The sequence below is a fragment of the Pelodiscus sinensis genome, chromosome 7 (genome assembly GCF_049634645.1).
Source record: "Pelodiscus sinensis isolate JC-2024 chromosome 7, ASM4963464v1, whole genome shotgun sequence".
Lineage (NCBI taxonomy): Eukaryota > Metazoa > Chordata > Testudines > Trionychidae > Pelodiscus > Pelodiscus sinensis.
Genome location: NC_134717.1, coordinates 27,643,045 through 27,669,462, shown reverse-complemented (window position 1 = coordinate 27,669,462; position 26,418 = coordinate 27,643,045). Strand labels below are relative to the sequence as shown.

Below are 26,418 nucleotides of genomic sequence, written 5' to 3'. Positions count from 1 at the left end.
TGTATGGGGGATCATTTTAGTAGCTAGGGATGGTAAATGAATTCTGCCTTCACAACAAATGTATCGTGTTGTCTTATCCCTCTAACAAGATTCTGCTACAAGTTTCTACAAGTTTAACACTTCTGCACATCCCAAACCAGTAAGAACGTTTCATTACTAATTATCCATATTGAAATAAGGCACATTCCAACAATTTGGGGGCTGATAGAAAAGCCATCCAATCTATGGCCTCCAGATAAAGGGAAGAGCCTAGAAACTTTTAGAATGATAGTTTTCTGTCTGGCAAGGACACACTCACCAATAGTTGTGGTTGTGAAATCCTCATTTGTTTATTGCTTCATCATTATGCTCCCCATCTCTCTATTGTTTATCAGAAAGGTCTCCGTATGGTTCTTTATTTCTGTCTCCTTTATAATTAATTTTGTTAGGTATAAACCAACTAAGGTGGTGGGATATAATTGGTTAGATAATTACAATGAGTTAGGATTAGTTAGTTGAATTTTAGTAGAATGATTAGTTAAGGTATACCTGAAAATATTAATATATATAGTAGCTAACCCCAATAAACTAGAAGCTAACCCCAATATACATTGAATTGTTTGCATCTCCAGACTTTGGGTATTACTGTTCTTTGTCATGTGAGAAGGAAATGACAAGGTGAAGGGATAAGTCATCTACCAGCAGTTAGCAAAATTACCCTATCCTGGGAGACCATCTTGGTTATGACAATCTTGTGGCCCACTGAGCTAAAGGAGGGCCATGTCCACTCACTAGCCTAGAGTGCCCATTCTTGCTTTAGCATCTAAAATGTAAAGATTTATTTATCAGAAAGAAAGAAATCAGAATTAAAATAGTTAAAGGAATCACATACATGCAGCAATTGCAAAGTTCTTGGTTCAGGCTTGTATCAGCAATGGAATAAATTGCTGGCTTAAATTTAGTCTCTGGAGTACTTCCACAGCTTGGATAGTCATCCAGTCCTTTGTTCAGAGCCTCAGTATGTAGCAAAAAATTCTCTAGAGGTGAGAAGCAGGACTGAAGACAAAAGGGAGGTGTTTAGAGTGCTTTTTATACCTTCTGCCATGTGGAGGGAATACCAATGTTCTTGCAATGGAAAAGTACAGCAACAAGATGGTGTTTAGAGTCATATAGGAAAATCACATATCCATGCATGATTCAGTTCTTTACAAGTAGAAGCCATTGCTCCCATGCTAACTTGAACATTCACAGGAAGGCTCCTCAGATGTGAATTAGCACCTTCCCAGGCTCATTATCAGTCAAGTACTTTTATTCAACTTGAATAGTCCCTTCACAACATGTTGGCCAAATGCCCTGTTGGTGGCTCTCAGAAGTAAACATTTGAAATACAAGTACATAGCCTTGTACTTGTGTACCTGCACCACTCATAATTTCAAATACAAAAGTGACACATGAATACAAATGACATAACCATAACCAGTTGATCATAATTGTTTCATAGACACCTCACTTGGCAAACTTTGTACAAGATTTGTTGCAAATATATAAGAACATTTGTAACAGCGATCTATATGGTCATATTTTAATCTGGTAACATCACATTCTCCCCTCAGCCACATTCCCTGGCAGGGTGCCAGTGCAGATTTTTTGTGCATGCCATGGAAGTGGGGGGGAGGGGCAGAAGTGAGAGCAGTGGCTTCAGCAGTGTAACTGATCATGCTTAGTACAAGCCAAGCACCAACTCGGGGGAAAGGGGAGGGAGACCAAACCTGTCTCCCTCCCCCCCCCCCTCACCACACACATATCATCTCTTTCCAGGAGCTTCTGAAGCACCTGAAAACTCTAATTTTTTGCAGGTAACATAGCAATTGGCTGACAGGAACATTGTATGTAATGTAATTCCTATGGAAAAAAACATTAAATGTATATTGGATCCATTCAGCTCCAATATTAAAATGTTCTGACATCTTGTGGCAAGTCACTTGAAAGACATTGGTTAAGTTTAAAATTTTAATGTATATTCTTACTTTGTCACTAATGCTGCAGAGACAGAGACTTCATCATAACTCCTGGGTTCTAGCTCAGCTCTAGGAGGGAAGTGGGGTCTAGTGGGTTACAGCAGGAGGCAGATATATTTAGTCTCTATGGGTTCATCTAGACTACAGGGAATGGTCGAAAGAAGATATGCAGGAATTTGCATATCTTCTTCCGATCACACTTTTGAAAGCAGAGCTTTCAAAAGTGAAATTAGTCAAGGCTCAGATTTTTCGGCAAATCCCCCCACCCTTTGTTGAAAAGCCATGTAAACCTCCTTTTTTGAGGAAGAGCAGCTTTTTGACAAAAGGGGGGAGGGGTTTGCTGAAAAAGCCGTGTCTTAACTACTTTCACTTTCAAAAGCTCTTTCAAAAGTGCGATAGGAAGAATCTTCTTTCGACCGTTCCCCGTAGTCTAGATGAGCCCTATATAAGAACATCAGAATAGATACTGGATCAGACCAATGTTCCATCTATTCCAGTATCCTGTATTCTAATAGTGGTCGATGCTAGGTGCTTCAGAAAGAATGAACAGAACAGACAATCACCAAGTGGATCCATTCTTTCACCCTTTCACAGTTTCTGACAAACAAGATGTTAGGGACACTCTCTGCCCATCCTGGGTAACAGCCATTGATGGATCTATCTTTGAACTTACTTGGATCCTATTGGAACCCTGTTTAGTTTGGTCTTTTCCATTATCCTTGGCAAACTGTTCCACAGGTTGACCATAAAGAAATATGTTTTTGTTTCTTTTAAATCTGCTGCTATAAATTTCATTAGGGTGATCTTCTTGTGTTATGTAAAGGAGAAAAATGTTCACACTATTCATGATTATATAGATCTCTAACATATTCTCTCCAGCCTTCACTCATCTATTTTCCAAGCTTATGCATCCTAGGGTTTGGTTTTTTTCAATTTCTCATATGGAAGCTGTTCCTTACCCCCAATAATTTCTGTTGCCCTTCTCTGTACCTTTTCCAAATCCAAAACATCTTGGCTACGTCTACATTGGCATCCCTTTCCAGAAAAGGGATGCTAATGAGACGGGTTGCAATTGCAAATTCTGCGGGGGATTTAAATATCCCCCGCGGCATTTGCATTTACATGGCTGCCGCTTTTTTCTGGCTTGGGGATAAGCCGGAGAAAAGCGCCAGTCTAGACGTGATTCTCCGGAAAATAAGCCCTTTTCCGGAGGATCTCTTATTCCTACTTCAAAGGGCTTATTTTCTGGAGAATCACGTCTAGACTGGCGCTTTTCTCCGGCTTATCCCCAAGCCGGAAAAAAGCAGCAGCCATGTAAATGCAAATGCCGCAGGGGATATTTAAATCCCTCGCGGAATTTGCAATTCGAAGTCTACATTAGCATCCCTTTTCCAGAAAGGGATGCCAATGTAGACACAGCCCTTTTGTTTGTTTGTTTTTTGTTTGTTTTTGGATGGGGTAATCAGAACTGCCTGCAGTATTCAAGATATGGGTGTACCATGAATTTATAAAGAGGCAATATGCAATTTCTGTCAAATCTATTCCTTTTTTAAATTATTCCTAATATTTGGTTAGCTTTTTTTGTTTGCTGCTGCAAAGTGAAACTATCTACAATGATTCCAACATCTCTTTCTTGAGTGGTAACAGCTAATTTAGACCCCATCATTTTATATGTATAGTTGGGATATTTTCCTGGATTACTTTGTATTTATCAGCATTGAATTCCACCTGCTACTGTTGCCCAATCATCCACTTTTGTGAGATCCCTTTGTAGCTCTTTGCAGTCAGCTTTGAATTTAACTATTTTGAGTAATTTTATATCATTTGCAAATTTGCCACCTGTTTATCCCTATCATTTATGAATAATTTGAACTGTCCTGGTCCCAATACAGATCCCTGGAGCATATCAATATTTAACCTTCTCCATTCTCACCAGTTATTCCTTCCCTTTGTTTTCTTTATTTTAAGTGGAGTACCTGATGATGCTTTTATGATCTAATGATCCTTCAATTAATTTAATGATAAGCCATGCCCCAGAAGCTCTGCTGCACTTAAGAGCTGCTTCTGGGGCATGTGCTGTAAGTAGCCCTTAAGTATGCAATTCATGGGTTCAAAAATAAGGGGTTCAAACTTCAGGGGAGGCTAGAGCCCCCCATCCTGCCTAAATGGTGCTCCTGTTCCATGGCCTAGAATACTTGCTGCAGTCTTAGCAGGACTATATCTTGAACGCCCATTTGCCATATGTCTGTGCTACTTATGCCAAACAATCTCTCCCGCTTTGCATTTCGCTATGATGTTGGGAATCCCTTTCCCAGCCCTCAGGAAAAGTTCTGTGTAGCTCAGAAGCTCGTGTCTCTCACCAACAGAAGCTAGACAACAACAAAAAAAAATACTTTTTCACCACTTAACTCTCTGACATCCTGGACTGGACAGAGTTACAATGCTGTACCCATCTTTTCATTGAGACAACTAGCCCTGCATAGCCATGAACCTTCAATTGCATTGCTCCTTTGCTTGTCTAGGGGCTTGTCTACACTCCAGGTTACAGCAGCATAATTTTTGTCACTCAGGTGTATGTCTAAGTCCCTCCCCCCACTCTCCCCAGTAACATAATTACACTAAGTACTACAGCTGTACAGCACTGGACAAGATTCTCCTGCCAACATAGCTACTGTGCTAAATGGGGATGGTTTAGCATGCCAAGGGGAAGGATCTCTCCCATTGGTGTAGCTCATCTTCACCAGACCAGCATCTTCCCTGGTCCAGCTAACATATCCCTCCCTTTGCACTTTCTAACACAAATCTGTCCCTTCGCAGCCTGCAACAGGCTAGTGGGGCACAGGAGCAGGAATCCAGGTGGGGAAAGAAGATACACATGGGACTCCCCTAGGGGCAGCAGCAGCATCATGGAGCATTTTGAGTGCTAGAGAAGGTGCAGAGCAGGGCTGGCCAAAGGATGCTCATAAAGTGGGAGACAGGGCCTGCCTTACAGTAACTGCCAGAGCTAGGGTTGCCTGGTGTTGGGTTTTGAACCAGACAGTCCAGTATTGGAGTTTTCTGTTCAGAAAACAAATGGAGAACATATAAATGTCCAGTATTTCCTAAGTCAGATGTAATGTAGATTGTGATGTGATAGCAAGTGTGTGGGGTATTTTTGTTGAACCCACCTGGCAACCCTCGAAAAGAGTCAGAGACGTGGCCATAAAAAGGCAGCCGCCCAATGCCTGTCAGGGAGAACAGCGGCTGCCTGCCCCTGGGGCTGTGTTCCCGAGGCAGCGCGCCGGGCGAGGCTCCCTGCAGCTGGGCGGAGAGCGGAGCTCCCAGCGGGCCGAGGGAGGGAAGCCACCGCCCACGGGCGGGGGAAGCTGACGGCGGAGAGCCCCGCCCGGTGGCGCGCTCAGGCTGGGCTGCCTCCCCCGCCACGTGATTGCCAGGCACTGGAGCCCAGCTGCGGTCGCTAGTGCTGCTGCCTGCCCGCTGGCGACTCCACCGGCTCGGGGGCTACAGTGCGCCGGGGGACCCGACCCACACCCAGCAGCGCTGGCCTCGCCGCCGGCCCCTGCCCCTGTAAGTGCAGCCTCGTTCTGCAGGGTGGGCTCGCTGCTCCGCGCCGTAGCCGCCCCCCTGCTCCTGAAACGAAACTGATAGTGAGCGATGGGAGCCGGGCCCGGGCGGGTCGGCTTTGCCGGCCCCTGCAAAGCGGGCAGCGCCTGCCTCGTTGTATGGGGGGTTCTTTAAAGAGCTGGGTCTTCACGGGCCGCTGTAGAGTCCCTGCACCGGCGCTTAGGGCCGGGAAGGACACGAGTGTCAACTTGACGCTGGCTTCCTGAGCAGGCCGAGCGCTGGGTGTGATGTCTCTTAAAAACCCCACCTCTTGGTTATGTACAGTGAACAGAACACAAGCGATGCTAAATGATCGCCGGTAGCACAGGCGTGTAAGGGAGCAGCTCTCTACCGACCTCGGGCACCAAGGTTTTCAAGAGTTAGGAGTAACAGGAATCATTTGCCCTTGGGATAAATGGCCATTTAGGCAGCGTTTTGTTTTGCTATATAGAGTTTACTGTTTTGTAAAGTGCAAATACCCGTTTTCTTCAATATAAACTACTTGTATATGTTTGTGTGCTTGACAATTATTTTGTATGTTGTATTACATATAGAGTAGATTTTTATGAGGATAACATTATTGTTTGTTTGTTTTTTTAGATGGCATTCACAGTGCTTTCCAAGCAGAAGTAGTGGTGCTAACTTGTGATTTTATTGCCAGGCATGCAAAAGTTGATATTTTACTTTAAGGCCTCCTTCCCAACTAGAGAAAAATGTATAAGAGCAGTGCTTTTTATGTGATGGTACTGCCCGGTACACAGTACCAGCACCTCCATAGCTCAACAACTTTTCTCTTGAGCTATGTCCATATTGGCAAGATTTTACGCAAATACTTTTAACGCAAGAGTTTTTGCATTAAAGTATTTGCGCAAGAGAGCGTCTACACTGGCATGTGCCTATGCGCAAGAGATGTGCTTTTGCGCAAAAGCATCTGTGCCAGTGTAGACGCTCTCTTGCGCAAGAAAGCTCCAATGGCCATTTTAGCCATCGGGCTTTTTTGCGCAAGAAATTAATGTTGCCTGTCTACACTGGCCTCTTGCGCCAGAACAGTTGCACAAGAGGGCTTATTCCTGAGCGGAAGCGTCAAAGTGTTTGCACAAGAAGCACTGATTTTATACATTAGAACGTCAGTGTTCTTGTGCAAGTACTAGCAGCTAGTGTAGTCAGGCAGCATGTTTTTGTGCAAAAGCGGCTGCTTTGGCACAAAATCATGCCAATGTAGACACAGCCTTGGAGTACCAGCACTTTTTTTAAAACAAAAAAAGCACTGCATAAGAGTATCTATTGGCTTTCATCAAAGTACCACCAGAAGAAGCAGTGCAACTTTTTAGCTCTCATGGTTGTAGAGCAGGGGTTCATCATCATCATCAACAACCATGGGCTCAGTGCCCATTGATGTCCTATGCCTCCCTCACCATTTCCTTCCATCTTACCCTGTCCAGTGTGGAGTGGCTTAGTTTCTGTAGATTCGCTCCGCACCAATCTACTATATCATCTACCCATTCTCTGTGGGGTCTGCCTCTCCTATTCGGGCCATCCATTATGCCAAATACCAGGGTCTTAACCTTTCACTTGTCATTCATTCTGCAGATATGCCCAAAAGAGCAGGGGTTGGCAACTGTGTAGAAGTGGCATGCCCCAGTGGCGTGCCACCACGCTCCCCGGGGGGTGGGATGGGATCTCCAGTGCACGCCCTGCTTGGTCTCCTGCCCTGGACTCCCAGGCAGGGGGACGCTGCACAGCTCCCATGTCCTGCCTCCCCAGAGCATTGGGAAGGTAGGGTGGATAAGGCATCATGTGTGTTGCTTTGGGGAGGGGAGGAGCAATATGCATGCACTTCCCTGCAAGCTGGATCCTGTGTGGAGCCTTGGGGCTTTCCCCCTCCTCACAGGAAGCTGGTGCTTACTCCAATCTTGTGGAAGGTGTTACACAGGATAGCCAGCTTGGGCTTCCTGTTAACTGGTCAGGGAGAGCAATGAAGAGCCCGTTCATCATGCGTGCTACTGAAAATCATCTTATGTACCACTTATTGCATACGTGCCATACGTTGTCGACCTCTGTTGTAGAGAAAAGCTTGAAAATGCTTGAATGCCAGAGATCACATAAAGCTAACCATTTTTAGGGGAAAAAAATCCCATACTTTGAAAATCTGCCTTATGATTTTTGGGACATTTGGGGTTGGCAATACTGTAGAAGTGAAGGTGTAAGTTACTGTGTTTAATTTGTGCCAGAATAAATGTTTACCCTCAAGGAGTAAAAAATAATGCCACCCTGATCCTGCATTACTCACATATATAAAATTGAACAAGTGCGTAAGTGTTGAAAGATAAGGAGACAATTTCTGAAAAATGTTGTAGCTCCTGCCTTAACTTGTCCTGACATCACATGCGCAGAGGTGGATCTTTGTGCTTATATGGCAATGTAAGTGCCTGTATTCAGTATTATGTGGAAAGTATTATGTGGAATTCTGATCCTAATTGGGGCACCTAACTGCTACTGTAATACAAATAAGAATTCCATGCATGGACCAAATTTCCAATAGTTAGTTTGCAGTTTTATTAATTTCTTCAAGATTAAATCAGATTTCAGTGTACATGTGAGATGTGCAGATTAAGTCCCAGTACTGCAAAGATTTATGCACATCTTAGTTTTATTCATACTGCACAAATTAACGTTTGTTTAACTGTTTTCAGTATCAGAGCCTTAAGTTGTACACTGTACAAATCTTGGCATGTCTTGGTCTCAGATTATTACGTTATCCTGGATATTTTATATGTGAAAGTGGTGTGTTATTCTGTTTCCTCAGGGCTCAATGGATTTAACAAGTCAACCATGTTCCTTAAAAGATGATACTACTGTAAGTATTTTGTGTTATGCCATCCTGTAAGAATCTGTATTTGTAAAGGAAATCTCGGAATAAAGATATTTAGCTGGTGCTCGAAGATATTTTCTAGTAAAAGGCATCGTTTTTTCCTGAACAGGTCTGAATTATAACCTGTATCTCCTTTTTCTCATCCCATTAGTCACCTCTCTCCATTCTGAAAATTGACCATTTTTGATTCTTATCTTTTAAGTAGTTATCAGTCCATGAGAAGACCTTCCCATTAATCCCATGACAACTTATTTTACTTAAGAGACTTTGGCTACTTAAGAGACTTGTCAAAGATTTTCTGGAAATCCAAGTATACTATATCCATATCTAAGGAAGGATAGAAGGGAGAAAAGCAAAAGAGACAATGGATTTCAGGAAGGCGGATATTGGTAAGCTCAGAGAGCTGATAGGTAAGGTCCCATGGGAATCGAGACTGAGGGGAAAAACAACTGAGGAGCATTAGCAGTTTTTCAAAGGGACGTTGTTAAGGGCCCAAAAGCAAGCTATTCCGATGTGTCGGAAAGATAGAAAATATGGCAAAAGACCGCTTTGGCTTAACCACGAGATCTTGAATGATCTAAAAATAAAAAAGGAGTCATATAAAAAATGGAAAGTAGGACAAATTACAAAGGATGAATATAGGCAAACAGCACAGGAATGCAGGGGCAAGATTAGAAAGGCAAAGGCACAAAATGAGCTCAAACTAGCTACGGGAATAAAGGGAAACAAGAAGACGTTTTATAAATACATTAGAAACAAGAGGAAGACCAAGGAGAGGGTAGGCCCACTGGTCAGTGAAGAGGGAGAAACAATAACAGGAAACTTGGAAATGGCAGAGATGCTCAATGACTTCTTTGTTTTGGTCTTTACTGAGAAGTCTGTAGGAATGCCTAACATAGTGAATGCTAGTGGAAAGGGGGTAATTTTAGAAGGTAAAATAAAAAAAAGAAGTTAAAAATCACCTAGAAAAGTTAGATGCCTGCAAGTCACCAGGGCCTGATGAAATGCATCCTAGAATACTCGAGGAGGTATCTGAGCCCTTAGCTATCATCTTTGGAAAATCATGGGAGACAGGAGAGATTCCAGAAGACTGGAAAAGGGCAAACATAGTGCCCATCTATAAAAAGGGAAATAAGAACAACCCAGGAAACTACAGACCAGTTAGTTTAACTTCTGTGCCAGGGAAGATAATGGAGCAAGTAATTAAGGAAATCATCTGTAAACACTTGGAAAGTGGCAAGGTGACAGGGAACAGCCAGCATGGATTTGTAAAGAACAAATCATGTCAAACCAATCTGATAGCTTTCTTTAATAGGATAACGAGTTTTGTGGATAAGGGAGAAGCAGTGGATGTGGTATACTTAGACTTTAGTAAGGCGTTTGATACGGTCTCGCATGATATTCTTAGCAATAAACTAGGTAAAAACAACTTAGATGGGGCTACTATAAGGTGGGTGCATAACTGGCTGGATAACCATACTCAGAGAGTAGTTATTAATGGTTCACAATCCTGCTGGAAAGGCATAACAAGTGGGGTTCCGCAGGGGTCTGTTTTGGGACCGGCTCTGTTCAATATCTTCATCAACGATTTAGATATTGGTATAGAAAGTACGCATATTATGTTTGCAGATGATACCAAGCTGGGAGGGATTGTGACTGCTCTGGAGGATAAATGATCTGGACAAATTGGAGAAATGGTCTGAGATAAATAGGATGAAGTTTAATAAAGACAAATGCAAAATACTCCACTTAGGAAGGAACAATCAGTTTCACACATACAGAATGGGAAGCGACTGTCTGGGAAGGAGTACGGCAGAAAGAGATCTAGGGGTTATAGTGGACCACAAGTTAAATATAAGTCAGCAGTGTGATGCTGTTGCAAAGAAAGCAAACATGATTTTGGGATGTATTAACAGGTGTGTTGTGAGAAAGACACAAGAAGTCATTCTTTTGCTCTACTCTGCACTGGTTAGGCCTCATTTGGAGTATTGTGTCCAGTTCTGGGCACTGCATTTCAAGAAAGATGTGGAAAAATTGGAAAGGGTCCAGAGAAGAGCAACGAGAATGATTAAAGGTCTAGAGAATATGACCTATGAGGGAAGGCTGAAGGAACTGGGTTTATTTAGTTTAGAAAAGAGAAGATTGAGGGGGGACATGATAGCAGTTTTCAGATATCTAAAAGGGTGTCATAAGGAGGAGGGAAAAAACTTGTTCATCTTGGCCTCTGAGGATAGAACAAGAAGCAATGGGCTTAAACTGCAGCAAGGGAGATTTAGGTTAGACATTAGGAAAAAGTTCCTAAGTGTTAGGGTGGTCAAACACTGGAATAAATTGCCCAGGGAGGTTGTGGAATCCCCATCTCTGGAGATATTTAAGAGTAGGTTAGATAAATGTCTATCAGGGATGGTCGAGACAGTATTTGGTCCTGCCATGAGGGTAGGGGACTGGACTCGATGACCTCTTGAGGTCCCTTCCAGTCCTAGTATTCTATGATTCTATCCATTGGATTCCCCTTGTTTACATGCTTGTTGATTCCCTCAAAGAATTCTAGTAGATTAGTAAGGAATGATTTCCCTTTACAGAAACCATGTTGACTTTTCCCCAACAAATTAGTTATATTCTAGTTACAGAAGATGATTTAAAAGATAAGTTACAAACCACAGTTAGTAATTCCACGTTTTCACATTTGAGTTCTAACTCCCATGACTTATGGAAGTGAAAGAGTAAAATTGAGAAACTCATTGTTTATAGAGCATCTGTTATACTCCTGCATGAAAATACTGAGAATATTCAGTTCAAAAACTGCATGACTATCAGATTTGCCTAATCAGCTTTTTCTCTCCATCACCCATCTGGATTGTTAGATTTGCTGAGAAGCAGCAAAAGGGTCTCAGTCAAGAACTGGACTGTCATTTACATTGATAACTACAGTGGTAAAATATTTCAGACTTTTAAAAAGTGTTATTCTTTTCATTTTACTCGGTATAGTTTAAACACAAATGGTATGATTTGGACAGATAATGATTTAATAAGTGAATTATGTCTTTCTAACATGACCCATCTGGTGATATTATAGAGTGAAAAATAGTATTGTGCATTCCTGTCTTTCTAGAATATGAAAGATACCAACCATTCTGGCACGCAGATAGATGAGGTTAACAATCTTAAAGAAGAACTAGAAAAATCAAAGGTGCGTATGAACTGTGAAGTTTTCACTTAAGTCAGCACCATGTATGTGTCCAAAAGAAAAAAAAATGGCGAAAGATTGCTTTTAAACTGATTTTACAATGTTTCGTTTGTTCTAGTAAAAACATACTAAAGTGATTGTTGTTTTCAATATCAAGGAAAGACTTGAAAAAGCTCAAAAAGAAAAAGATGAGCTCCTTCTTTTGAAACTAAGTGCTGATGAAGAGAGAAAGAAGGCAGAAGATGAGCTGAGAAAGCTAATGGATTCGGAAGAAGAGCTATGTAAAGAAAGCATAATAAACAAGGAAAATCAAGAGGTAATAAGAGAATTTACCATAGCGGTTAATATTTGGAGATGACCTGTAGATGTGTTTCTAGTAGGTTGTAATACTTTTCCCTTTCAATGCAAACCGCTCCATCAGAACTATATTTTATAGCACCAAACTATTTAGCATATCACTTTATAAAAAAAACATTCAGAAGTTACACAATTACAAAAATCTTGCAGTGATTATTTGAAAGAATGCAGGCAAAGCTAAGATGTTCTATGTCACAAGTAGAAAGTGATGACTAATAAAATTAACCTTACCTGGTCCAAAGTTCCCATTGACTTCACAATGTTACAATTTGCTAAAGTCCACATTGGGTTGAGTTGGATAATTCAAATGACAAAAATAACACTTTTTTAACTTTTTAATTACACTTCTTATAAAAGCGTACAGTATCTGGGAGAATTAGTGATTTCAACATAACTGTAGAGAGCTTGCAACTTGAAAAAGCTTGCAACTAGCATAGTTGCACAAAGACACAAAAGTTTACTTACCAAAGATGGCAAAGTTATCCTCTGCTTCCTTTTAGAATTAGTAATTGTCCTTGGGTATCTGATCTAGGCATTTGGAACACTAGTTGTAGGAAGTGAACTCTTTCTAGACTGTCAGTGGCTGATAGTTATGGCTTATCTGGGACCTAGCTCATTGGGAAGAGAGAGAGTTGAAACAAAGTTTTAGATTTCATTTCTGAGCTGTAGCTAAGAGATTATTACCTCAATATCCTAAGGTATTTTAATAGTGGTTTTGAGTAGATGATGTTCAAGCCAATAAATTGAAGGATTTAATTTATTTTGCTAGTATGTTAGTTTACAGAGAACTTCAAACATAGTAGAATTTAATTAGCCATACACATGAAATTCAAGCTCCTTGTCTTCATGTTTATGGCTCTACATTCTACATCTGTTATTTATGTTTCTGTCAGTCCTCTTACTTCACTGTGCCCTTTGTCTTTTTTCTACTCTCAGCTTTATGCTTCTAACTTATTGCCACACGTGGAACACCCTCCCCTCATCCCACAGCTTCTGCCTCTTTCCAGTCCCTCCTTAAAACCTACCATTTCAAACAATCATTTCTTTCATTAATAATCTATATCCTCTCTGCATTGTCATCATTCTGTGTTTTATCTTATTTGGAGCCTAATCCTGAAAACACTATTCGCATGTAAGTAACTTGATATGCGTATGTATTCCCAGCCAAAGTCAATGGGATTATTCATGCGTAAAGTCACTTAGATGCACAAGCATTTGCAAAATCAGGCTCTGAAGCCCACATCCTTTGCTGTACTCATTCTGCTCTTAGGAATGTTCTCGAGAGCTACTGTGGCTCTCTGATCAAGGATAAGTAGATTTAAAGTCAGAAAGTACCATTATGATCACCTCGTCTGATTTGCACAACACTGGTCGTAGACCCCTTACCCTATAATTTCTACATTAAATCTATAACGTCTGTTTTCACCATCCCCAGCAATCTGGGAACTGATCTAAATTCCATGAGCTGATAATAGCTCTGAGGGAGTCACCAACTAATTTGGGATAGCTGGAACTCATCACTTCTTCCATGCCCCTTTAATAATCCTGATATGCTCCCTATGATGGGGACCACAGGACAGCTCGCATGGAAGTTGGTTACATTGGCTGTATATACACACACATAATTTCTCTACACCTAGGAAGTCCCCAGCTGTGCGGAAATGCAGCTGGTTTCTGCTTCTTTTATACTTCTTGGCTGTGTCTAGACTGGCCACTTTTTCCGGAAAAGCAGATGCTTTTCCGGAAAAACTTACCAGCTGTCTACACTGGCTGCTTGAATTTCCGGAAAAGCACTGACGATCTCATGTAAGATCGTCAGTGATTTTCCGGAAATACTATGCTGCTCCCATTCGGACAAAAGTCTTTTTCTGAAAGACTTTTGCGCAAAAGGGCCAGTGTAGACAGCACAGTACTGTTTTCCGCAAAAAAGCCCAGATCGCGAAAATGGCAATTGGGGCTTTTTTGCGGAAAAGCGCGTCTAGATTGGCCACGGACGCTTTTCCAGAAAAAGTGCTTTTCCTGCCAATCTAGACACACTTTTCCGAAAATGCTTTTAAGGGAAAACTTTTCCATTAAAAGCATTTCCGGAAAATCATGCCAGTGTAGACGTAGCCCTTGAGTGGCATAAAGGGAATGGAGTGGGTCAGGAGTTGGCCCTCTATTTGGAAGGACTTCAGGGTAGAGAATACAGATTATCTAGGATCTCATCTTTCACATGAATAATACATACAATTAATTTCACGTGTAAAATTGTTCACATATCTGAGCAAGGCTGTTCACATGTATAAATTCCATTTCTATACATGAAATTTCAGGGCCTAACATTAAAGTGCAGCTTAAGTTTATGGTGGTATATAAATGTTTCTGAAATCTTACTTTTCTTATTTAAATTGAATGGAGTGTTCCTTGGAAAGTAATTTGTACCATTGCTTTAAACTATCTCAGTAACATTCATACAGTTAATTGCTTGTTATTTTTAGCAAAAGATTAAAAACAAATTCATTTTCCGATTTCTCATATCTACAGCTTTTTACTGTAGCCCAGACTTTGACTCTACATGTTGTTATGCATTATTAAATTGTTTTTGTAACCTGCAGAGAAATCTTAATGTAGTGAAGCAACAAAATATTGAGCTGCAAAGAGAGATTCAGAAGCTCAAAGATGACCTTGCAGCAAAGAGTTTAAAGCTTTCACAGGAGTTTCGGGTAATTGTTATTTGAAATATTTATAATGCAGCTTTTAAATGGACATATTTTACTTCTTCATTTCTAAACACTATGGCTACGTCTACACTGGCCCCTTTTCCGGAAGGGGCATGTAAATTTCACCAGTCGTCGTAGGGAAATCCGCAGGGGATTTAAATATCCCCCGCGGCATTTAAATAAAAATGTCCGCCGCTTTTTTCCGGCTTTTAAAAAAGCCGGAAAAGAGCGTCTACACTGGCCCCGATCCTCCGGAAAAAGTGCCCTTCAAAGTAGGAATACGACCCTCCGGAAAAGGGCACTTTTTTTCCGGAGGATCGGGGCCAGTGTAGACGCTCTTTTCCGGCTTTTTTAAAAGCCGGAAAAAAGCGGCGGACATTTTTATTTAAATGCCGCGGGGGATATTTAAATCCCCTGCGGATTTCCCTACGACGACTGGTGAAATTTACATGCCCCTTCCGGAAAAGGGGCCAGTGTAGACGAGCTCTATGAGCCAGATTATCATCTTTTGTAAATCTGTGTAGCTCCATTGACTTCAGTATGCAATTTAGCTATTGCTTTTCCTTCTCATTCTCTATCTCACAAAGTTAATAAATGTATTTGACAGTGAGGGGAAAAATGGACATGTGAAAATGGAAGATACAAGAAACTTGAATTGCTAGATCAGGACATGTTTAGAAGAAAAGAAACAAGTGTATACAATTTTCGTGTGTTCATATTTGGTCTCTGTCAGAAAGGAGATTTGTCCATTATAGAAAAAAAAAGTTATGTTTGCTATAGCTATTTTTCCCAAATTGCATGTAGCCCAACTTTGATCTAACTTTAGCAGTACAAATTATTTAAATCAAGGGAGTTATATTGGCATAGTATGGATGAGAGTTCAGAATCTTTTGGCTACACTGCTGCAAATGTTATGAAGCACTTTTAACATTCATCTTTATTTTGCTAATTTAGAAAAAATGAGGCAATTTTAGCAGGCCTCCTATTACTAAAGAGCAAAGTCAATTTAGCACTACAAACGGTAACCATCAACTGTTTTGTGATATCTGCTCATGTAAATTTTTTCAGTTGCTAATTAAATTATTTAAACTTTGACATTTCCTGTCTTGGTTCTACAATATTAGATTAAAAGAGTGATACCTAAAAAGAAAATGAAGTTTACTGGGATGGAAAATGCTGAGAATGATGATGCATTTTTGAATACGTGCTGCCTTTTCCACATAGCTGCAAAAATTCCATTCAGATTGCAGCAAAGACAAGCTCTTCTCGCTTTTGAAGAGGAGGATGGTATGGTCCATATTTTAAATATGTAATGTGTTTCACTTTAACAATGAGGAGTATGGGGTTCAACAACAATTTCTTTAATCACCAAAAGGGGTTACTAGTCTGGGTTTCTGGGACTGGAGGGGGAACTTGCTTACAGTGAGTTTCTGGGACTGGAGGGGAATCTGGCTCTCAGCCTAAAGGCAAACATTTTCATGGTATCACAAATAAAGTTAAAGAGAATAATAAGATAGTCAGTTAAAAACTCTCACTTTCTCTGCATTCAGGGCTCAAGCCTGCACTCACTCTGATGGTTGCACAGTTAAACAAGTGTACCCTGTAAGGGCAGAATTGTCAGCATCAGCTCTAGTCCAGTTAAACTCCGCTGATGTGTTCACTGAATACCAACAGTCTACCTTCAATATATAGATCCTACGTCACAGAGGGATGAGGCCTGATCTACACCCCATAGATATCAATGCAAGTCTTTCTCTAGACTTTGGTGGGCTTTGGATCCGTCAGTGTTACATTTTACAACATTAATATACAGACTTATAGTCAATATTAGTAAATGCATGCTAGTTAATATAGGACATTGTTCCCCTATATCAGCCTCCTCTATACGTAGCTGTGTCCATTAAAATGCAGGAAACTTAGTTGATCCAGATTTAAATTAGAACAGTTTATTTGCAAGCTAGTAAATAACATTTAACATAAAGCAAGAGCTTGCCTCATTTGATAAGAAACATTTTGATTTCAGCTAAGAGCTAATTATTAGTACCAGTTAGCCATAGTATTGTATATAGGTATAACATCTTTCATATTGATCATAAAACACTTTACTAGTGAGGCATATTACACAGAGTAGTGAGATTTTTAAAAAGTTATTCAGCTGTTCAAGCAGAGCATCCATACTACCAAGCCCGTTATTTTGAAATAAGGGGCTGCTTTCCTTGGGGAATTAGCTTATTTTGAAATAACTTATTTTGAAGTAACTCCCAAAATAACTATTTCAAAATAATATCCTACTGGAGACATGGCCTTAGATGCAGACATATGCCTTGTCGGATTCTCACTCCCATTTATTTCACTTTTAGTGATGCTAAAAGATTTTTGGCTAAGTGCACTAGGAAATATTTTTAATTAGTGTAAGACTATCCGAAAACCTTTTTATTTTCCCTTGCAGTTGCCCAGAAACTGATAAGAAGAGGTAAACATACTGTGAGCCTGGATGATGAAAAGATAGATTTGAAAGCAATGCCCATAACATTAGAAACGGGAGTCACATTTGAGGTAATTGACAAATCATTATGGAAACTTTTGAGATAATTCAAGAATATGTTCACTTCTATCTTCAAAAACCGAAACACAAAGTAAATAAAATTTATTTTTTGTTAGCTCCACGTAACAATTTCGGGAGAGAAGATCAATGTTTCTGAAATACCAGATGAACCAATACCTGATGCCTGGATAAGAGACAAGTTAGAACTGAATTTCTACAAATCCAAACAAGGGGGAGGAGAAGTAAAAAATGTGAGCTACGACAGAAAGTCTCATACTGCCATTATAACATTCCTTGGACCCGGAGGTATTTTATGTAACATCCTGCTAGCTAACGTTATGGGGCCACTCATCTATATTGTTTTTCCACTGCAAGAACTACACAGACTTCAGCTGAATTCTTCCTTTTCTATTTCACTATAAATGAGAAGACTCAAACCCCATAGTTGTCTAAACACAACTGGCTGTGTCTACACTGGGCCACTTATTCCGGAAAATCAGCCGCTTTTCCAGAATAAGCTGCGAGCTGTCTACACTGGCCCTTGAATTTCCGGAAAAGCAATGATGCTCTACTGTACAAAATCAGCCGCTATTCCGGAAAAACTATTCTGCTCCCACTCGGGCATAAGTCCTTATTCCGGAACACTGTTCCGGAAAAGGGCCAGTGTAGACAGCCCAGTAGTCTTTTCCGGAAAAAAGCCCCGATCGCGAAAATGGTGATCGGGGCTCTTTTCCGGAAAAGCGCGTCTACATTGGCCACAGACGCTTTTCTGGAAAAAGGGTTTTTCCGGAAAAGCAGCCTGCCAATGTAGATGTTCCTTTTCCGGAAAAACTGAAAACGGAATAGTATTCCGTTTTAAGCATTTCCGGAAATTCATGCCAGTGTAGACACAGCCAACTGTGTTTAATCACATGCCTTTGGATCAATGTGAATTCATATAAAGCTTGTAAGCTTTGACATTTGACCCCTTATGTAGCAATATTCAAAACTTATTCTTCTGCCTTTGCATTACTGGGCTTCATTTTACTGGAAAGCGAAAATATACTTGTTGTGTTATGCCATTGAAAGTTGCCTGTATTCCTACCTCATGTAAATGGGTGCAACTCCACTTAAAATCAGTGAATCTGCTTTCATTTACATCAACTGTAGATTTGGTCCACAAACTTTAGGGGCAGTTAATTAGCATATCTTTTGTCATGAATGCCAATTTGTAAATAGTAAACTTTTAAAAAATGCATTTAGTTTCTAACTATATATTAAAAGGGTTCATCTTGTTTCTGATGTGCTTACAAAATATACCTTAAAGTGTATTAATTCTATTTCCCACTTTTGAATTATTTGTTTTAGTTGCTGACAATTTTGTGAGACGTACAACGTATCCTTTCTGCATCAGTGAAAAATGCTTTATGCTTACTATTTCCCCAGTCATAGAAAAGCACTTGGAAAAATTTCAGGTAAACTGATCTTATTGAAGCTACATCATAAAACAGCAAACAGTCTGTGGCTTGTGAACAGAATCCTCTCCTCAGATTAAGAGAGGCAGGAAAACTGCTATAGTTTTCAGAGCTGCTGATTGTTCCTCATTTTAGATGGGTATATACAAGAACTTGCTGGTGAATTCACATTGCTGTAGATCTACCATCCTGGCCTTGGGATTCTCTGGGGCCCAGGAAATCCTGTCAAGCTGTGTGCTTTACAGATTGTGGAACGCGCTCATTCCTTGCAGAATGTGCTCTTAGCCTGCTGAATATCTTATGGCCTACTATATGAGGGTTGTAATTCACACAGAAGTTACATGCAAATGCTTTTTGATCATATGTTACAGCAGTAACCATGTATAGTGTCAATGCTACAGTCAGAGCAGAAATAAGGTTCCATCAGGTGTTATGTCTTATTTGTTCCTAATTTTACACACGATTGATTAATCAGTGTCCCTATAATAAAAGCACCACTAAATCTAGCACTAATTAAACCTCTGTTTGCCTGTTCTGTGGCCAGGTGTATTACACCAACATTCCAGTACCAACATTTCTAAATACTACTAAAAGCACCCACAAAAGCTTTTACAAACAGTAAATCCTCTCTGAAAATCCCCACAGTTTAAGTACATAAATGTAAGCTGGTTTTCTCTCCATAAAAGTTTTATCCATCCATCTGCATGGTCAGAAATGATTTCTCTGTCCATATTTGCATATGAATTCCAGTGTGTACTTGGTGCACTTTAGCCCAGATGCAAATATGCAGGTGGAATTGTGTGGCTTGGTAGTGAAGTTAATAAGGAATCACATACCAGGTGTGTATGTGGCCTAGGAATATTAAATATTGGTTAATTTACTAGTTGAATAACCATGAATTTTTTTGGTTAGTTGACTATTCTGTAGTCCCCAGAGGTGGTGCTAGCAGCCACTGTATCAGAGGCAGTAGTGCAGAGTGCCAGGCAGAAGTTGTTCCAAGAAGGGAGCCAGTTTAAAAATCAGCTCCCCTTCTGGGCCAGCTGCTCGTTGCCCAGTGCTGCTGTCTCTGATGAAGAGGCAGCAGCCCCTCTCCAAAGGGGGGGCCTAAGCTCCTGGACTTGGTGTGAGCCAGAAGTGAGCCAGCTCACCTGGCTCCTAATAGACTTTAAATGCAGAGTCACAGCAGGGATAGGTTCTGGACCCAGCGGGAGCCAGAACTGAGCCAGGCTGCTGTCCAGCATGCAAAAAATTTACTGGCAAGGGTGGGGGGAGGGAAATGCATGTAGTCTATAGCATTAACCTATAAGCTTTTTGTTTTTTGGTTAATCGACAACAATATTACATCCCTAAAGTGGCCATGCTCTTATTTCTACCCAGGAAGTACTTATTTGTTTAACACAGTCAGCCTCCCAGAAGCATTTGCTGTCTACATCTTCGTTTCCCAAATTCTCATGCTACTGTGATGGAGGGTTTATTTTCCATGAATAGTTTATCGAACCATAGTCACTGTAGCTTTCATCTCTAGAAATACATTTGTGTAACTAAATCAGTGACTAGAGAGCTTTGTTGAGTATGAACTGGTATATCGGCACTGATTTACATGGAGTTATGTTGATTTATACCAGCTGAGAACCTGTCTCGCTATGTTTCAATAAAGAGTTTAGAACACATGCATTAAAGAGGCCACATCCTGCTCCTGCTGAAGTCAGTAGCCTGAAATACAAATGTCCCACTGATTTTAGTAGTAGACCAACACTATAGTAGAAATCCTAAAATGAGAGAGAAGCTTGTAGCAATATCTGCACACTAATACTTTAACTGTGCAATCTCCCAACTCTTTAAACTGAACATACAATAGCTGACATAGTGTAATGTGTTTTTTTTTCCTCCCAAACACCAGGTATTTTCTGGGATTTCCAAGAGGACCATACTGCTGTCAGGAACCCACAAGGTTGAGGAGGATGAGGAGAGCATACAGGATATGATTGAAATTCACTTTCAGAAGCCTAGCAATGATGGTGGGGAAATTGAGAACATCAAATATGTAGCAACAGGAACCAAACTAGCTTACTTTGAAGAAGATACGGAGAATGTGGCATGAAATATTGTGGCTGGAGCTTCCACTTAGCCCAGTGTGGCAAAGTTGGATGGAAGAATGTTGCACTTTGTCTTTTTAAATATATGTACTTTTTAATCTTCAGAATTTACACTTGCAGAGACGAACTGCCTTTCCTTCCCTTTGCATAATGATGAGACTCAAGGGGTAGGTCTACACAGCATTTAAACACCTGCAGCAGGCTTGGGTCAACTGATTCAAGCTCACGTGACTTGGGCTGCAAGGCTGTAAAACTGCAGTGTAAATGTTCAGTCTCAGGTTGGAGCCCTGTGACTCTGCAGGGTGGGATGGCCCCAATGACTGAAAAGCTTCACTGCAATTTTACAATCCTGCAGCCTGAGGCAGTTGACCCAGCCTAGCCTCAAGTGCTTAACGTCTGTGTAGACATACTTTTATGGTATCAAGCACAGTGATATGAAACTCTTTTGTTCTGGCTTGTAGAGGTTCCTTGTAAAATTCAACAAATTTCACAAAACAAAGATCTGGGTGCAAAAAAGCTCATCTGAAATCTTAGTTTGCCTAACTGTGGGTCTGCCAAATCCCTAATCCCACAGCAACACCTGAAACTTGATGAAAGTTGCTTCTCGCAAATCAGATCTGAGTTTCAGATTGATAATAAACTCCAAAACTTGATAGTTTTTTTCCTAGTTGAGGTTTTTATTAGGAAAGCTTTACAAACTATTCAAAAGTGATTTCAAAATGTATATGATTTTTTTTAAAGTAGGACTCAAATCTTGATTAGGTGTATGAGTGCTATACCACAATGCAAGCAACTGAAAATTCTGTAGTTTCCTAAGATTGCATCAGAATATATACAAAATAACAACAATGAAATGATGCATGGTTTTCCAGTGTGCCAATCAGAAGGGGAGAGTGCAAAATGGCTTGTTTACTGAGCTAAGCTGTGCCTTTAAGAAACAGCTCACAGCTGGTAGCAAATGCCTTGGAGGTAATCTGTACTGCTGTTGGCACCTCTTCCAGGACCTAAGGCAACACCTACTGAACTCTTTAGTGGGCAGGAGGGGAGGGGATAGGGGACCTATGGCCCATGGCTTGTCTTGATCTGGCCTGCAAGGCTCAGATCTCCCCTCCCCTCCTGCAGTGGGGGCACCATTGCTGGAACACAAGCACCAGCTCACTGCTGCTGTGGGGGAGCCCTGAGCCTCATGGACCTGATCAAGACCAGCCATGAACTGGAGGCAGCCAGCAGGCTCTGCCTGCTGCAGGGAAGTGGTCCCTGCAGGCACTGCCCCCCCGCCACTCCCATGGACTGGGAATCACAGTCACTGCCCCCCGCCACTCCCAAGGACTGGGAATCACAGTCACTGCCCCCCGCCACTCCCATGGACTGGGAATCACAGTCACTGCCCCCCGCCACTCCCATGGACTGGGAATCACAGTCACTGCCCCCCGCCACTCCCAAGGACTGGGAATCACAGTCACTGCCCCCCGCCACTCCCATGGACTGGGAATCACAGTCACTGCCCCCCGCCACTCCCAAGGACTGGGAATCACAGTCACTGCCCCCCGCCACTCCCAAGGACTGGGAATCACAGTCACTGCCCCCCGCCACTCCCAAGGACTGGGAATCACAGTCACTGCCCCCCGCCACTCCCATGGACTGGGAATCACAGTCACTGCCCCCCGCCACTCCCAAGGACTGGGAATCACAGTCACTGCCCCCCGCCACTCCCATGGACTGGGAATCACAGTCACTGCCTCCCGCCACTCCCATGGACTGGGAATCACAGTCACTGCCCCCCGCCACTCCCAAGGACTGGGAATCACAGTCACTGCCCCCCGCCACTCCCATGGACTGGGAATCACAGTCACTGCCCCCCGCCACTCCCATGGACTGGGAATCACAGTCACTGCCCCCCGCCACTCCCATGGACTGGGAATCACAGTCACTGCCTCCCGCCACTCCCATGGACTGGGAATCACAGTCACTGCCCCCCGCCACTCCCATGGACTGGGAATCACAGTCCATGGGAGTGGCAGGAAACAGTGTCCGCAGGGAGTGCTTCCTTTCAGTGCTTAGAGCTGCACAAAGGTACCTGTGCCTCCCACCCAGCTGCGCCGGGTGCATGCTCCAATCCTCTGCCCCCTGCTGTGGAGACTCCAGTCCCCTATCTGCTCCTGCACACTCCCTTCCTTTCAGATCTCCCGCATGGCCCATTCCTGCCCCATCCCTCCCGTCCAGATCTTGCACCCTCAGCCCAGCCCGCTCTTGCACCCTACCCAGAACCCAAACCTCTACCCGTAGCAGCCCCTCCCATACACTGAGCCCCTCATTTTTGGCTCCATCCCAGAACCTGGGGGCCCCACAAAATCTACTACCCTAGCCGCACAGAAGAGAGAATTCAGTGTTGGGAATAAGGCTTGAGCTGCAGCACCTCGCCCCTCACCCTGCCATAGGGCTGGGACCTTGAGGGGAATGAGAGGAGTGGTTTTTTTCCCCCCTGCTTCTCAATTGGGGGCCACATTTGTGAGGGTTTTTTTTTTCTCCTTAATTGGAGGCCAAGTCAGTGAAGAGGTGTGGGATTTTTTTTTGTTTTTCTTTTTTCTTCTCACGTGTGTGCAGCCCTAGACTGATTTTTCTATAGGTTAGTAGCCCCCCAACCTAAAAAAGGTTCCCCATCCCTGTTTTAGTGAGTTGGTATCAGGTCTCTCTCTAAGGGTGATGTATTATTTATAAGAGGTCTTTTTCTTGACTATTTGTATCTATAGTTATGCTATTCCTCTATTCTACTCATTATTTTGCCTAATTTAAAAGCACACAGATACTATCTAAGAACTCAGGTGTCTCTTAATTTTGTAAAAGAGATTATTTTGTAACTATACCGGAGCAATAATCTGGTTACATACCTCTTATCTGAAGATTTTATTGTGTGTGACCACAGCCATAGTCCTCTTTCAGAGGACAGCAGTATATGACTGGATATGACCAATTGGAAAAGAGGCATATAGGGACCGGGGGCAGTACCAGAGACAAAAGGCAGAATTTGTTGTCTTTATTCACAGCTCAAATTATATTAAGAGTTCTTTGAACCAAAATGGGCTTGTAAAGGGAGGGAGTCTCTTTTCTTCTCAAGAGCAGCTTTCTTGCCTCTCTGCCTTTTACATACTCCACCCTTGTGGGGTGAAAGTGATTTGGTAGTCTGCCATGTGGCAGCAGAAATCTTCTAATGTCACTTAGCAGGGAGGGAGGGGTTCATGTGCATATCATTTATATGTATGACCTTACTATACAAACATGATTTATTATAGCTCATGTAGGAAGACACTGAAAAATACAGACTGACTGTAGCTATTTTATACAAAATGTCAGATTTAGATTACTACCACATTTTGTTAAGGCTATGTATACAGAAAACAATCAAGTACTGTCAGTTGTTTTCCTTTTGCTTAGGACAAAGGAAAGAAAGTTGCATGATTACAGCTCCTCTATTTGGAAAAAGCTTTCATTAATTACACTATTTATTCTTTTCATGTTTATGTAAACACATATGAAACTGCAATAAGGGGGAGAATTATATACTTTCCAATTAGTTTTAAAATGTCTTAATATCATCAGCAGATTCTCTAAACTGCAAAAAAGTGTATGAAGATCAACAATGTAAACCCTAACTCATCAAATGGTATGTAAAATAAAGGTTTAAATGGAAATTCTGACAAGTTTAATAGTGGGGCTAGAGAACAGATTCAGATAAATAACTCAAAGTAAAAAAATCAAGGTCTTAAGTAATACATATTAACAGATATGTTAATCTCAGTTTTATATTTAATTTATTGATTATCCAGTTTAAAAGTGTAAAGTAATAATTTTGTTTACAAAAAACATGACTTTTCAGAAAAAGTACATTTTGATCTCTCAATTAGATGAGAGATTACCACCCTTGTTACTGGACTCCTAATAGAAATAACCCATGGTCATTGCTCGGAATGTAACCTGATGAGCTGAGATATAACTGAACCCATCTTTTCTGCCACCCTAGGCATCCTTTAACCCAGAGCTACTCAACTTTGGAAGCCCTGGGGGCCACACTGATACTCACAGCACATGCCGAGGGCTGCAACTTAAGTGTGGTTGCATATATATAAGAAGCTTTGAGATCTATGGATGAAAAGCATTATATAAGAGCTATGCAGTCTTATTTCTTTAAAAAATTGTTTTGTCATTCTATACCATAAAAGGAACAGAGGAGGAGGAATCTACAAGAAATCTCATGTGCAGTTGCCAAAGGTCCTGCCACTTTGGAAGCCCTTAATCTCCTTCCATGGGGGGCTTTTCCAGTGCACCCATCATTATAGTGCCTATAGGCTTGTCTATACATGGAAGCTACAGCAAAATATGGGCAGGTCTAGGCTGTTGCAGTAAGATGACCTAAGTTATACAAGTCCAGTTACATAAATAATGTAGCTGGAGTTGACTTACCTCAGGTCACATTATTGCAGTTGTGCTCCATCAACTTTACCCTGGATGAGAAGAGTAAAGTGAGTACATGGGTTGATTGGAGAGCAATCTTCACTACACCTGCTTAATTGACTGCTAGTGTATCCATCTCCACTCTGTGGATCCTATCTGTAGAGTAGATGTCACCTAAACTAGGATGTGAATTAAAAGCACCAGTGGATTAAACTAAACAGCAACAATATTTTGAGTGTAGAACAGGATTTTCTCCAGGAACTCATGTACAATTGCTATTGAAGAATTGTTGTTGAAGGATTTCTCCATGTAGCAAACCCTGAGTGCTAAAGATTTTATTTTAAGGCCTTGTCTGCACTATGAGATTAGGTCAAATTTATTAAGGTTGATTTTTTTTCGCATCTGATTTCGTAAAATCGAAGGTGCGTGTCTCCACCATGCACAAGTTTGACATAGTTCAACATAACGCGTCTCTACTGGGGTGGCTACCGTCAACTTTGCTTTGACAGCTATGCACTGTGGGTGGCTGTCCACAGTTCCTGCCACCCTCTTGCATTCTGGGGTACGCTCCCAGTGCCTGATGGGACAAAGACAGTGCAGTGGGTGGTTCTGGGTACATGTAATCAGTGTCCTACAATGCATTTATCACCTCCCCTCCTCCCCCCGCCCACTGCTTGAAAGCAATGGCAAAAAAAATTTCTGCTCCCTTTCCCTCCCCCCGCCCCCGGTTATCTGTGCAGAGGCCATAGCAGGGTAAGCATGGACCCCATTCAGCTACAAAGTGCTATGGTAATCCCTGCATACACATTGCACCTTATGCTACGGTACGTCCAGAGCCTAGTCAGGAGCCACTGGAGTAAGGAAGAATGTGAGGAAGCTAGAACACAGAATTTTATTAAACAAGTAGAGTAATCAGCCAATGCTGGCAGCAGTTGATCCTTTTGATATAGTGGAACACCAGTTGTGGTGCCACAAGACAAACAGACTAGTGGGATTGCATAGTTATGCAGTTATCCATTATCAGTGGATGTAAAGTTTTTGTATTCATAACACCACTTTCATGGAAGTTTGTGAATTGCTTTCCCCACCACCCTGAAGTGCAGCACTACCAGAATGACATCTGCTCTGACATTTGAGAAGCAAGTGGCAATAACCC

The 26,418-nt window shown here is 41.7% G+C and overlaps 1 protein-coding gene across 1 annotated transcript; it reads left to right on the top strand.

Annotated features, from left to right (window-relative positions):
- Positions 1-5,256: 5,256 nt before the first annotated feature.
- On the top strand, positions 5,257-21,466 carry NMI (N-myc and STAT interactor). Its single transcript, XM_006125638.4, has 10 exons — positions 5,257-5,564; positions 8,407-8,457; positions 11,585-11,662; positions 11,817-11,975; positions 14,614-14,721; positions 15,843-16,005; positions 17,168-17,274; positions 17,380-17,569; positions 18,611-18,717; positions 20,618-21,466. Exons 2-10 carry the CDS (start codon positions 8,413-8,415, stop codon positions 20,816-20,818), a joined length of 1,158 nt encoding a protein of 385 aa, XP_006125700.1. The 5' UTR covers positions 5,257-5,564; positions 8,407-8,412; the 3' UTR covers positions 20,819-21,466.
- Positions 21,467-26,418: the final 4,952 nt, after the last annotated feature.

Excerpts from the sequence above, each read along its gene's own strand:
- NMI (XM_006125638.4), top strand. The coding sequence starts at position 8,413 with ATGGATTTAACAAGTCAACCATGTTCCTTAAAAGATGATACTACT. Across the intron at positions 16,006-17,167 it reads CGCTTTTGAAGAGGAGGATG|TTGCCCAGAAACTGATAAGA; the intron begins GTATGGTCCATA and ends TTTCCCTTGCAG. Across the intron at positions 18,718-20,617 it reads AGCACTTGGAAAAATTTCAG|GTATTTTCTGGGATTTCCAA; the intron begins GTAAACTGATCT and ends CCCAAACACCAG.